Raw genomic sequence first — 13,472 nt, 5'->3', positions numbered from 1 at the left:
CATCAGCATAGTAAGATGCTACAAACATGTACATGTCTTTGAACATGATGTTTTAATTTCTGTGACAAATACATAGGATAAAATGGCTGAGTCATAGGGCATATGTATGTTTGACTTTCATAAGAAACATACAGGTATTTTATCTCAGATATGTCCTGCAAATATTTTTTCTCCATCTGTGATAAATTACAAATTTTAGTTTTAAAATCCAATTCAAACAACCCATTAAAAATGAGTAAAGGCCATGAAAAAGCTAAAAACTTTTCCTCTAAAATCAGGAATAAGACAAGGATGCCTACTCACAACACTTTTATTCAACAGAGTATTGGAAGTCCTAGCTACATTATCAGGCAAGACAAAAATAAAAGGCACCCACACTGGTGAGGAAGAAGTGAAACAGTCATTGTTTGGAGATGACCTGATACTACATAAAAAAAAGTCCCAAAGACTCCACCAAAAAACTATTCAAATTAATATATAAACTATACCTCAATTTTTAAAAATGTGTTAAAGACTTGAATAGACATTTATCCAAAGAATATATACAAATGGCCAACAGCACTTGAAAAGATACTCAATATAATTAGTCATTAGGGAAACGCAAATCAAAACTATAATGAGTACCACCTTACAGCCACTAGGATGGCCAGCTATTTTGTTGTTGTTGTTAAGGTATCATTGATATACAATCTTATGAAGGTTTCACATGAGCAACACCGGTTACTACATTCACCCATATTATTGAGTTCCCACCTAACACCCCATTGAAGTCACTGTCCATCAGCGTAATAAGATGCTATAGAATCACTGCTTGTCTTCTCTGTGCTATTACTGCCTTCCCCGTCTCCCCCCTCTACACTATGTGTACTAATCATAATGCCCCTTAATCCTCTTCTCCCTCCCTTCCCACCCACCCTTCCCACCCCTTTCCCTTTGGTAACTGCTAGTCCCTTCTTGGACTCTGTGAGTCTGCTGCTGTTTTGTTAGATGGCTAGCTATTAAGAGAGAAAAACAAAGATGGAAAATAACAACTAGGGAGCACGTGGAGAAATTGGGACTCCTGCTGTATATTGTTGGTAAGAATGTAAAATGTCAGCTGCTGTGGTAAACAGTTGATTATTTCTCAAAAAGTTAAACATAGCATTTCCCCATGACTCAGCAATTCTACTCCTAGATATATACCCAAAACAATTGAAAGCAGGTACTTAAACAAATGCATATACACAAATATTCGTAAAAGCAGTATTCACAATAGCCAAAAGGTGGAAACAAAACAGAGGTCCAGCGACAAATAAATGGATAAACAAATGAGGGTATGGGCATACAGTGGAATATTATTCAGCTATAGAAAGAAACAAAGTACTGTTACATCCTATACAATATGGATGAACCTTGGAAACATGCTAGGTGAAAGAAACCAGATACAGCAGTTCACATATTATGTGAAACATCCAAAATAGATAAACCATAGACAAAAAATAGATTGCTGGTTACCAGAAGGGGAGATTAGGGAGCAACTGCTTAAAACATACAGGGTTTTCTTCTGAAGTATTATATATGTTTTGTAACTAGATACAGGCAGTCTTGCAGAACATCATGAATATACTAAATACTACTGAATTGTTTACTTTAAATGATTAATCATACATTATGTAAATTTTATCTCTATTTAAGAATCCAGTTTGTACATTTTTTTTCTTTACAATGAGGCAGTGGTTGCAGAACATCACGAATATACTAAATGCTACTGAATTGTTCACTTTAAATGATTAATCTTACATTACCTGAATTTTGCCTCTGTTCAAGAATCCAGTTTGTACATTTTTTTCATTGTGATCAGTGTTTTTTTTGTCCCACCCAAGAAATATTTGCTGACCCCAAGGTCATGACAATATTCTGTGTTTTCTCCTGCTCTCTGATTATGGATTTTAGGTTTAGGTCGAGTGACTCTTTTCTAATTAATTTCTGTGTATAGCATGATTAAGCAATATTTATTTTGAATACAGAGAACCAGTTGTTACAGCAGGATTTGTTAAAAACACTTACCTTTCCTCCTTGAATTAACTTGACTTTTTGGTAATAAATCGATTAACTGAATATATGTGGGTCTGTTTCCAGATTTCACTGTGTTCCTTTGCTCTATACAGCCTGTCCTTATACCAATACCACACTGTTTTGAATACCAAATTTAAATCTACCAACTTTTCATATCCCCTCAAAATTTTGTCTATTCTAGGTCCTTTACATTCCCATTTAAATTTTAGAACCAGCTAGCTTGTTTGCTTTTTCAGATGAAATTTTATTAGAAGCTATTGAGTGGGATCTCCCACATGAATTACCTAGTTAGTTGATAGTAGACTGGTCTAAGATGGTTTTGAAGGAAAAAGCTTTTGCTTTATTTCATTCTTTCCTCTCCATTGTTGTAGGTTACAAGGGAAATGCCAGAACATGAGCTCAGAAAACTTGAGCATCAGAAACAGCTGATGACTCTGGAAGATAAGCTGAAGGCTGAGATGGATAAGCATCGTCTCAGGTTAGAGAAAGATCTTGAAATGCAGCGTAACAACTTTGCTGCACAAATGAAGAAACTGATCAAGAAACATCAGGCTGCTGTGGAAAAAGAGGTAGCTGACCAGTATTACTAATGTACTTATTCTAACTTGTGGCTATTTCAAAATTAACCAAGATGGCATTTTGATGTTAGGGGATCTGTTCCCCAGAACCAAGCAAATCAATTGGGGAAAGGGAGAAACATGTATATAATAGGTAAAATATCAAGTGCTGGGTCGGGAACCAGTAGATATGGAATTCTGTCCTGATAACTTGATAGTTTTATCATGTAACAGTGGTTAAAGTCAGGTAGATCAGGTTAAAGATGACGACGTGAGAGGTGAGACAGAGGCCTCCTCCCAAAACCACATATAATATGAAAATATTGTTAATACAACTAACCCTAAAAGATCAACAGGAAAGAAGGGCAGCACCGGACTTCTTACACCTGGAGAAAAGAACAGACCTCAAAAAATGTAACATACCAAAGCCATGATCTGGGGGGCCCACGCTCTTCTCCCACCCCAGCTCACTGGCAGAAGGAAGAGAAATGGAGTGGAGACAGGGTGGAGGCCTAGGACTGCTGAATACGCAGCCCTGGAGATCTGCTGTGGGAGCAAGAACCTATATTGCATGGTGCTCTGGAGATTAGTGGGGTTGGAAAGCTAAGACAGGAAGAGAACTTGGACAGACTGAGATTCCAGCTGTTGTGGAAAACAGGGATTCACATCCAGCTGCTCTGGGACCAAAGAAAGGCAGGCAGTCTGAGAGACTTCCTAACAGTGAGAGGGCTACTAAATGGGCAAAGATTGCACAGGGCTTGCTGCTCAGGAAAAAGGACAGGTAGACAAAATTGTGCAGGTGTACTCTGCCCAGCAGGTTGGGAACTTTTCAGGAACTTCAGGCACTCCATCCCCCTGGCTAGCTATACAGCTCCGAGGCCTTCCACCATGATATGCAGCCTGCTGCACCTTCTGGCAGGCTGGCACTGGCTTACAAACCATCTGCCCCTGCCCTGGCATCAGTCCAGCCACAAGGAGGTCCTGCCTACAGCAGTTACAAATGCAAAGCATAGAGGGTTACACCTGTGTGTTTGGCCGACTATTCTGGCTGTGTAGAGACGTACAGTATCTGGGAAGCAGGAAACAGCTCTTCCCAACCCCCAGTCACCAGCGCCGCTCCTCTGAGACCCCTGACATCACTCCATGGGCTAAGTAACTGCAGGGAGTATGCCTTCAGGGTCCTAGACGGTGCCACATACAAATATGAAATGTCAAAGGAACCTGGTTCAAACCAAAATCCCCAGAATACCAGAAAAGGAGTCAAGTGAAAATGAACTCATCAATCTTCCTAAAAGAGATTTAAAAAATCATAAACACATCCATGCAGGTACAGAAAAATACTCAAGAATGCAGGAACGAATCCAGAGCAGAGATCCATTCATTATGGAATAGAATGTGGGGATTTAAAAGCAGATTAGATATGGTGGAGGAGACGATAAATGAAAAAAATTGAAGAAGAGGAATGCAAAGAAGCTGAGGCACAGAAAAAAAGATCTCTAGGAATGAAAGAATATTGAGAGAACTGTGTGACCAATCCAACTGGGACAATATTCGTATTATAGGGGTATCAGAAGAAGAAGAGAGGAAAAGGGAAAGTGTCTTTGAGTTGGTAATTGCTGAAAACTTCCCCAATGTGGGGAAGGAGATAGTCTCTCAGGCCGTGGAGGTGCACAGATCTCTCAACACAAGGGAGCCAAGATAGACAACACCAAAACATATAATAATTAAAATGGCAAAGATCAAGGGTAAGGACAGAGTATTAAAAGAAGCCAGAGAGAGAGAAAAGATCACATACAGAGGAAAACCCATCAGGCTATCGTCAGACCTCTCAGCAGAAACCTTACAGGTCAGAAGGGAGTGGCATGATATATTTAATGCAATGAAGCAGAAGCAAGAATACTCTACCTGGCAAGATTATCATTTAACATTGAAGGAGGGATCAAACAATTTCCAGATAAGCAAAAGCTGAGAGTATTTACCTCCCACAAACTGTCTCCGCAGTGTATCTTGCTATAGATGGAAGTGTTCCTAAGGCTAAATAGCTGTCACCAGAGGTAATAAAACCACATTAAAGAAAGCAGAACAATTAATTACTAAGGAAATGCAAAATTAAATCAACTATCCCAAAGTAGGGTAAGGGATAGACAAAGAGTACAGAATATGATACTTAATATATAAACAATGGAGGAGGAAGAAAAAGGAGGAGAAAAAAAAGAACCTTTAGATTGTGTTTGTAATAGCACACTAAGTGAGCTTAGACTCTTAGATAGTAAGGAAGTTTCCCTTGAACCGTTGGTAGCCACGAGTCTAAAGCCTGCAATGGCAATAAGTACATACCTTTTGATAATCACCCTAAATGGAAATGGACTGAATGCACCAATCAAAAGACACAGAGTCACTGAATGGATAAAAAAGCAAGTCCCATCTATATGCCACTAAAAGAGACTCACCTCAAACCCAAAGACATACACAGACTAAAAGTGAAGGGATGGAAAAAGATATTTCATGAAAACAATAGGGAGAAAAAAGCAGGAGTTACAGTACTTGTATCAGACAAAGTAGACTTCAAAACAAAGAAAGCCACAAGAGACAAAGAAGGACATTACATAATGATAAAGGGGTCAGTCCAACAAGAGGATATAACCATTATAAGTATCTATGCACCCAACACAGGAGCACCTACATATGTGAAACAGATACTAACAGAATTAAAGGAGGAAATAGAATGCAATGCATTCATTTTAGACTTCAACACACCACTCACTCCAAAGTACAGATCAACCAGACAGAAAATAAGTAAGGAAACAGAGGCACTGAACAACACATTAGAACAGATGGACCTAACAGATATCTACAGAATGCTCCACCCAAAAGCCGCAGGATACACATTCTTCTCAGGTGCACATGGAACATTTTCAAGAATCGATTATATACTAGACTACAAAAAAGAATGTCAGTAAATACAAAAATATTGAAATTGAACCAACCAGCTTCTCAGACCACAAAGGTATGAAACTAGAAATAAATTACTCAAAGAAAATGAAAAGACCCACAAACCCATGGAGGCTTAACAACATGCTCCTAAATAATCAATGGATCAATGACCAAATAAAAACAGATCAAGCAATGCAAAATCTGTGGGATGCAGCTAGGGCTGTGCTAAGAAGGAAGTATATTGCAATAGAGGCCTGCCTCAGGAAAGAAGAAAAATCCGATATGAACAGTCTAAACTCACAATTAACAAAACTAGAAAAAGCAGAACAAATGAGGCCCAAAGTCAGTAGAAGAGGGACATAATAAAGATCAGAGCAGGCTTAAATAAAATCGAGAAGAATAAAACAATAGAATCAATGAAAGCAGGAGCTGGTTCTTTGAGAAAATAAGCAGAATAGAAAAACCCCTAGCCAGACTTATCAAGAAAAAAAGAGTGTCTAGAAATGAGAAAGGAAAAATCAGTATGGGTACTACAGAAATACAAAGAATTATTAGAGAATACGGTGAAAAATTGTATGCTTAGAAACTTCATAACCCAGAAGGAGTGAACAACTTTCAAGAAAAGTACAACCTTCCTTGGCAGACCCAGAAAGGAACAGAAAATCTGAACAGATCAATTACCTGCAGCAAAACTGAACTGGTAATGAAAATCTACCTAGAAATAAAACTCTTGGACCAGATGCCTTCACTGCTGAATTTTATCAGACATTTAGTGAAAACCTAATACCCATCCTCCTTAAAGCTTTCCAAAAAGTAGGCAAGGAGGGAATACTTCCACCCTCATTCTATGAGGCCAGCGTCACTCTAATTCCAAAATTAGGCAAATACACCACAAAAAAAGAAAATTATAGACCAATATCCCTGGTGAACATAGACGCAAAAACACTCAACAAAATCATAATGAAAAATATATCAAACAGATCGTCTATCATGATCAAGTAGGATTTATTCCAGGGATGCAAGGATGGTACAACATTTGAAAATCCATCAGCATCATCCACCACATTAACTAAAATAAGGAGAAAAACCACATGATCATCTCCATAGAAGCTGAAAAAGCAATCGACAAAGTTCAACATCCATTCATGGTAAAAAATCTCAACAAAATGAGTATAGAGGGCAAGTACCTCAACATAGTAAAGGCCATATATGACAAACCCAAGGCCAACATCATACTTAACAGTGAGAAGCTGAAAGCTTTTCCTCTAAGTCGGGAACAAGAGAAGGATTCCCACTCTTTCCACTTTTATTCAACATAGTACTGGTGGTCCTAGTCACAGCAATCAGACAACACAAAAAAATAATAAACTGTCACTGTTTGCAGATGACATGATATTATACATAAAAAACCTTAAAGAATCCACCCCTAAACTACTAGTACTAAGAACTGAATTCAGCAAAGTGGCAGGATACAAAATTAATACACAGAAATCTCTTGCATTCCTATACACTCATGATGAACTAGCAGAAAGAGAAATCAGGAAAACAATTCCATTCACAATTGCATCAAAAAGAATAAAATGCCTAGGGATAAACCTAACGAAGGAGGTGAAAGACCTATACCCTGAAAACTACAAGACATTCAATAAAAAGAAGATACCAATAAATGGAAATAACATCCCTTGCTCATGGATAGGAAGAATTAGTATTGTCAAAGTGTCCACCCTCCTTGAAGCAATCTACCGATTCAGTGCAGTCCCTATCAAAATGCCAATAGCATTTTTCAGTGAACTAGATCAAATAGTTCTAAAATTCATATGGAACCACGGAAGACCCCAAATAGCCAAAGCAATTATGAGAAGGAAGAATAAAGCAGGGGGCAGATTATGCTCCCCAACTTCAACCTCTACTGCAAAGGCAGTTTGGTACTGGCACAAGAATAGATCCAAATACCAATGGAACAGGCTAGGGATCCCAGATATAAACCCAAGCAAATGTGGTTAATTAATATACCATAATGGAGCCATGGAGATACAATGGGGAAATGACAGCATCTTCAACAACTGGTGTAGGAAAAACTGGACAGCTACATGCAAGAGAATGAAACTGGATTATTGTCTAACCCCATACACAAAAGTAAATTCAAAATGGATCAAAGACCTGAATGTAAGTCATGAAACCATAAAACTCTTAGAAGACAACATATGCAAAATCTCTTGAATATAAACATGAGCAACTTTTTCCTGGACGCATCTCCTTGGGCAAGGGAAACAAAAGCAAAAATGAACAAATGGGACTAGATCAAGCTTCTGTACAGCAAAGGACACCATCAGCAGAACAAAAAGGCGTCCTATAGTATGGGAGGATATATTTGTAAACAACATATCTGACAAGTGATTAACATCCAAAATATGTAAAGTGTTCACATGCCTCAACACCCAAAAAGCAAATAACCCAATTAAAAAATGGTCACAGGATATGAACAGACGCTTCTCCAAAGAAGAAATTCAGATGGCCAAGAGGCCCTTGAAAAGATGCTCCATATCACTAATTACCAGGGAAATGCAAATTAAAAGCACAATGAGATATCACCTCATACCATTTAGCATGGCCAACATCGAAAAGACTAGGAACAACAAATGGTGGCTAGAATGCAGAGGAAGCGGATCCCTCCTACACTGCTGGTGGGAATGTAAACTAGTTCAACCATTGTGGAGAGCAATATGGAGGTTCCTCAAAAAACTAAAAATAGAAATTCCATTTGGCCTGTGAATTCCACTCCTAGGAATTTACCCAGAGACAAAAAGTTGTCAGATTCAAGAAGACATATGCACCCTTGTGTTTATCACAGCACTATTTACAATAGCCAAGATATGGAAGCAACCTAAGTGTCCATCAGTAGATGGATGGATAAAGAAGAAGTGGTACATATGCACAATGGAATACTATTCAGCCATAAGAAAGAAACAAATCCTACCATTTGCAGCAACATGGATGTAGCTAGACGGTATTATGCTCAGTGAAATATGTTAGGGAGAGAAAGACAAGTACCAAATGATTTCCCTTATTTGTGGAGTATAACAACGAAGCAAAACTGAAGGAACAAAGCAGCAGACTCACAAACTCCAAGAAGGAACTAGTGGTTACCAAAGGGAAGGGGTGCGGGAGGAGGGAGATAGAAGGGCATTGAGGGCTATTACGATCAGTACACATGGTGTGGGGGGGATCATGGGGAAGACAGTGTAGCACAGAAAAGACATGTAGTGACTGTGGCATCTTACAACACCAATGGGCAGTGACTGCAATTGCCTATGGGGGGAACTCGATGATATATGTGGGTGAATGTAGTAACACATTATTTTTCATGTGAAACCGTCATAAGAGTGTATATCAATGATATCTTAATGAAAAAAAAGTCGTTAAGTATTCTGTTCCTAGGCCTTGGGTACTTTGGTTATCTGAGGAGTTTGATAAATCAGTTAGTAGGTGATTCAGGTTTTTAAAAAAATTCATCATTCTCTATGTACTTTTTGGAAACCTTAAATTTATAGTAGCATTTTTATATCAGAAGAATTGAAGAGTACTGTAATATACAGAGAATGTTAAATTAAGAGGAATTAAGAAGGTTTCAGATTCACATTTAGCCCATTTGTTTACTACAAATAAGTATCATTCTGCTGTATGATAAAGGTGCATTTTTTTAGGAGTCTTTTGTGAAAACTGGTTTCTAATTTCCTTGGTGTCCCATTAGTTTCAATTTATTTTGATAATCACAGTTGTCAAGTAAAATGCAAACTTCTCAATAAATTTACACCATATCTTCAAATATGTCTGGCTAGTCTGCCCTGGGGCATTGATAGCTACCCAGTTCACCCTTCCCTGCAAAAAAAGAAGAATCACTCTCTCACAGTAATAGAGAATTTAGCAAAATAATTTCTGGTGTAAATGAATATTTGATTTTGAAATAATGTGGCAAAAGAATGTAGAAATATTTAGAATCCTGTTTGGTGTACTTTCTTGAATACTTTGTAAAGAGGTAGATACTAACATTTTTAGGAAAGGAATTCATGAAACAGGATGTACAATATGATTTTAGATTTGTTTTATATATTTATATCAATATCTATACATGCCTAGAAAAAATTAGGAAGGGTATGCACCAAAATGTTTATATTGGTTATCTCTGTGTGGTAAAATCATGCAAGATTTTTCTTCTTTGTGTTTTTCTGTATTTCCTAAATGTTCTACAATGAATATGTATAGTTCACCCTTGAATAACATAGGTTTGAACTGCACAGGCCCATTTATACACATTTTTTTTTCAATATAGTTCTTGGAAAATGTTTTGGGAGACAGTTTAAAAGATCATTTTCTTTTTTCTAGCTTTCTTTATTGTAAGAATACGGTATATAATTTATACAACATACAGAATATGTGCGAATATCTGTTCATGATGTTGGTAAGGCTGCCAGTCAGCAGTATGCTTTTAGTAGTTAATACACAAATCAAGCTAGATAAAAGGTCATAACTTAATTACATTGGTTTTGTTTTATTAGTGGGGGGGGTCGGGCAGCATACTCTAGTTAAATGGGGGGGAAATGGTGAAAACACTGACCCTGTAAAAGATCAGCATTTTAAAGATGAGTTCCATTTTAGTGGTTCTCTGAAATTCAAATCATAACGATGCTGAGTAATACTTGTTAATAATTTATTGGATATTCTTGTTTTGGTAATGATTATACTGGTTTTATATTCTTAGGTGGGAGGAAATATCCTTGCTAATGTGTATTAAACTGCTGCTTTGAAGCTTAGCTGCTTAGCTAATTTGATCCATCTAAAAATTTTCCTATAGTGTAAAGTGATGTCCAGCGAGGAGAAAAAATTTCAACAACGTATTCAGGCTGAGCAGAAGAAAGAACTGAATAGCCTTTTGAAGTCCCAGAAGAGAGAATACAAACTTCGAAAGGAACAGCTTAAGGAGGTATTTACTTTATAAAAATTTTCAAGCCACTTACCTGCTTACTGATTATATCCAACATTGATCTACTCAGAGAACCATTAAGATAAATTTTTCTTTTGTTTGTGGCCACTAACAATATATCAGTTTAAGTGAGGACATTGATTATAACCTATTACTTTTCAATGGCTGAGATCCTCAGTTGAGTGGGATCTAAAAAGAGTGATCTCTTGAAAATGTGAATTATTTTATAAAGCTTTTATTTATAGTAGCTTTCCTAAGCTTATTACTTATTAAGTAACTGAGTCACTAGAAATAAATATACTTTAGCTGTGAAAAAGAGCCATACATCTCTTCCTTTAAAAGTAAATCATACCTTCTTACTTTGGGCTCAGATTACAATAATTTGTTCTTATTCTGATTTTAACACAGAATAAGGATAAGAGGCATTTCTTCTCATCCCATTTTCTTTAATAGGAAAGCATGCTAATTATGTCTTTATGGCTACAGGATTTCATGTGTGTTTGCCCTTTATGTGCTGCTTTCTTGAACTTATTTTTATCGCAGATCTAGTCTAACTGAGGAAAGCCATGTTGTCCTAAGGCAATTTCTGAAAGGGGATTATTATTCAGGATAGCGGTCAGGACAGGAAAATGATATGTGTCAACTATAGCATATTTATTATATTGCAGAGAATATAAATCAGCCATCTTTCGTAGGTATAAGATGATTTTTCAGAGACTATTGCCCTTATGGTTCTTCACCTGTTACTCAAGAAAGAAACCAATTCTTTATTACTTTTGTGGATAAGATACTCAAACATATAAATATAAAAAGCACATAAACTTGTAGGTCTCAACTGAAGGATGTCAATGAGAAGACAGAGATAATACAGGCGTATACACAAAGAATCATTTGGCTGTTTTTCAAAATCTTTTGCCAAGGAAATTCCCCACCCACCAAGACTTCCCCAGTTTACACCCTCTTTTACAGACTGATGGACTGAAATTTTTAGTCCATGTAATTAATTATTAGCACGCAGATAAATTAATCTTGATAAAATAACCATAATCTCTTTGGTACAGTGCTTTCTTGTGTATAGGAATTTGACCTATAATTAGATATATAACTCTTATTAAGGACATTGGTGGCACAAAGCCTTGCTATATATACCCTGCCGAGTGAGGTTCATTGGTAAGATTTTTCCAACTTTAAAGAGTGTAACCTGCTATGTATTCCCATTACTGTAATCTAAAAGCTAAACTCAATACTAGAACATGGGATTTGAAAAGACGGTAAACAGGATTCCCAACTGTAAATAAATATCCAACAAAATGCAGTTCTATAGTTGTTTCCTAGTGAAATCAGGTTTTAGTTTTATAAATGAATGTGTTGGTGTAGATAATCCTTTAAGCATATAATTCATAGTCTAACTAATAAGCTCATTTTCTTTTAGAAGGTAGTTTTGTGTCTGTGTATGTCTGTGTGTGTGTGTGTGTGTGTGTTCATTTAGAATGATTATTATCAGTATAGAGGAAGGGACATACCATAGTCATAGTGGGTGGGAAATTTCCTTGGCCAAAGATTTTGAAAAACATAGCCAAGTGATTCTTTCTGTATATGCCTGTATTATCCCTGTCTTCTCATTGACATCCTTAAGTTCAGAACTACAAGCTTATGTGCTTTTTATTTTTATGTGTTTGAATATCTTATCAATGAAAGTAATGAATAATCAGTTTCTTTCTTGAACAACACATGAAGAACCATAAGGTTAACAGTCTCTAAAAAATCATCTTAGACCTAGGAAAGATGGCTGATTTATATTCTCTGCAAGGTTGATGCATTTTAGGTTGAAATATACTAGTATTAGCATCCTTGGGTTTGCATCATTGAATGTATTGTCAATATTCTCATCTTGACCAGTATAAATAAAATTTTTTAGGTAGTTTGCGAGATGATATTTAAAATGCTGTAGAAAAACATTGGTCTTCCTTGTTCAGTGGTTATAGTGATGAAGATTAAATCTATTCAAAAAGGTCTCTATTTTCCTGTGGTTTTGTTTATTTTCCATTTAATTTCTGGTCTTTTATACAGAGCCCATCCTTAACTTTGCCAAAAACTTAGTATTTCTATTGTTGAAAGCCAAGAAGTGAGACATAACTATATTTTAACCTTAATTTTAATTCATATGTGATTTTTACTTGAAAGCACTGTCTTCTTCCCCTTTTTGGGAGAACTTTAAAGAAAAATGTTTTACTTCATTCACCAATCATTGCGCGCTTTCAAACCTACGAGCCATCCTAAATATAGCTGTGCAAAGCTAAAAAGTATGCATGTTTTCTAGTGTATGTTTTCTCTTTCCTTGTCCTGCTTCATGGATAACTCCAGAAACAGAAAAATACTACCTACCTCCTTTAAGGTCATTGCCCTGCCTGCCCATGAGAGAGGGCACAAATTAAGTTCTTTTACTGAAGATTACCAGCTACCAAATAGTATATTCATGTAGTTAATTTTTATGTATTTTGAACTCAGTTGTTTTTTATCTTGCCAGGAGCTGAATGGAAACAAGAGCACCCCAAGAAAAGAAAAACAGGAATGGCTTTCAAAGCAGAAACAGAACATCCAGCATTTCCAAGAAGAGGAGAAGACCAATCTTCTTCAGCATCAGAAACGGTACCTAGAGCTGCACTGCCGTCGCTTCAAAAGAAATTTGTTACTTGGGTGCCATAACTTGGAACAGGACCTTCTCAGAGAGGTATGTTTAAATGGTGTGAAATTAGAATCTTCCTGAAAATATGTCAGTCACATCCCACCCTCAGGGCCTTAGAGCGCCTCTGCTTGCCTTTGCCTATTTTTCTTCTTCTTCCCTGGAAGAATATTTAAAGAAGGGAGGAGGATTTGGAGATCAGAATTGAGGAGATATGAAGTGAGGGAGAAGGTGAACCATGTGGTTTGGGTTTCCAGGGAAG

The 13,472-nt window shown here is 36.9% G+C and overlaps 1 protein-coding gene across 1 annotated transcript in view; it reads left to right on the top strand.

Annotated features, from left to right (window-relative positions):
• Positions 1-13,472, top strand: part of LOC118923228 (serine/threonine-protein kinase TAO1-like) — a 60,087-nt gene that overhangs the window by 30,991 nt on the left and 15,624 nt on the right. The window contains exons 14-16 of the mRNA XM_057501572.1: positions 2,427-2,624; positions 10,399-10,527; positions 13,055-13,258. Coding sequence (XP_057357555.1) covers positions 2,427-2,624; positions 10,399-10,527; positions 13,055-13,258 — 531 coding nt within the window. The remainder of the gene's footprint in view (positions 1-2,426; positions 2,625-10,398; positions 10,528-13,054; positions 13,259-13,472) is intronic.

This window comes from Manis pentadactyla, chromosome 4 (assembly GCF_030020395.1).
Source record: "Manis pentadactyla isolate mManPen7 chromosome 4, mManPen7.hap1, whole genome shotgun sequence".
Lineage (NCBI taxonomy): Eukaryota > Metazoa > Chordata > Mammalia > Pholidota > Manidae > Manis > Manis pentadactyla.
The sequence above is the reverse complement of the archived record's forward strand: the minus strand, read 5'-3'. Positions and strand labels throughout refer to the sequence as shown.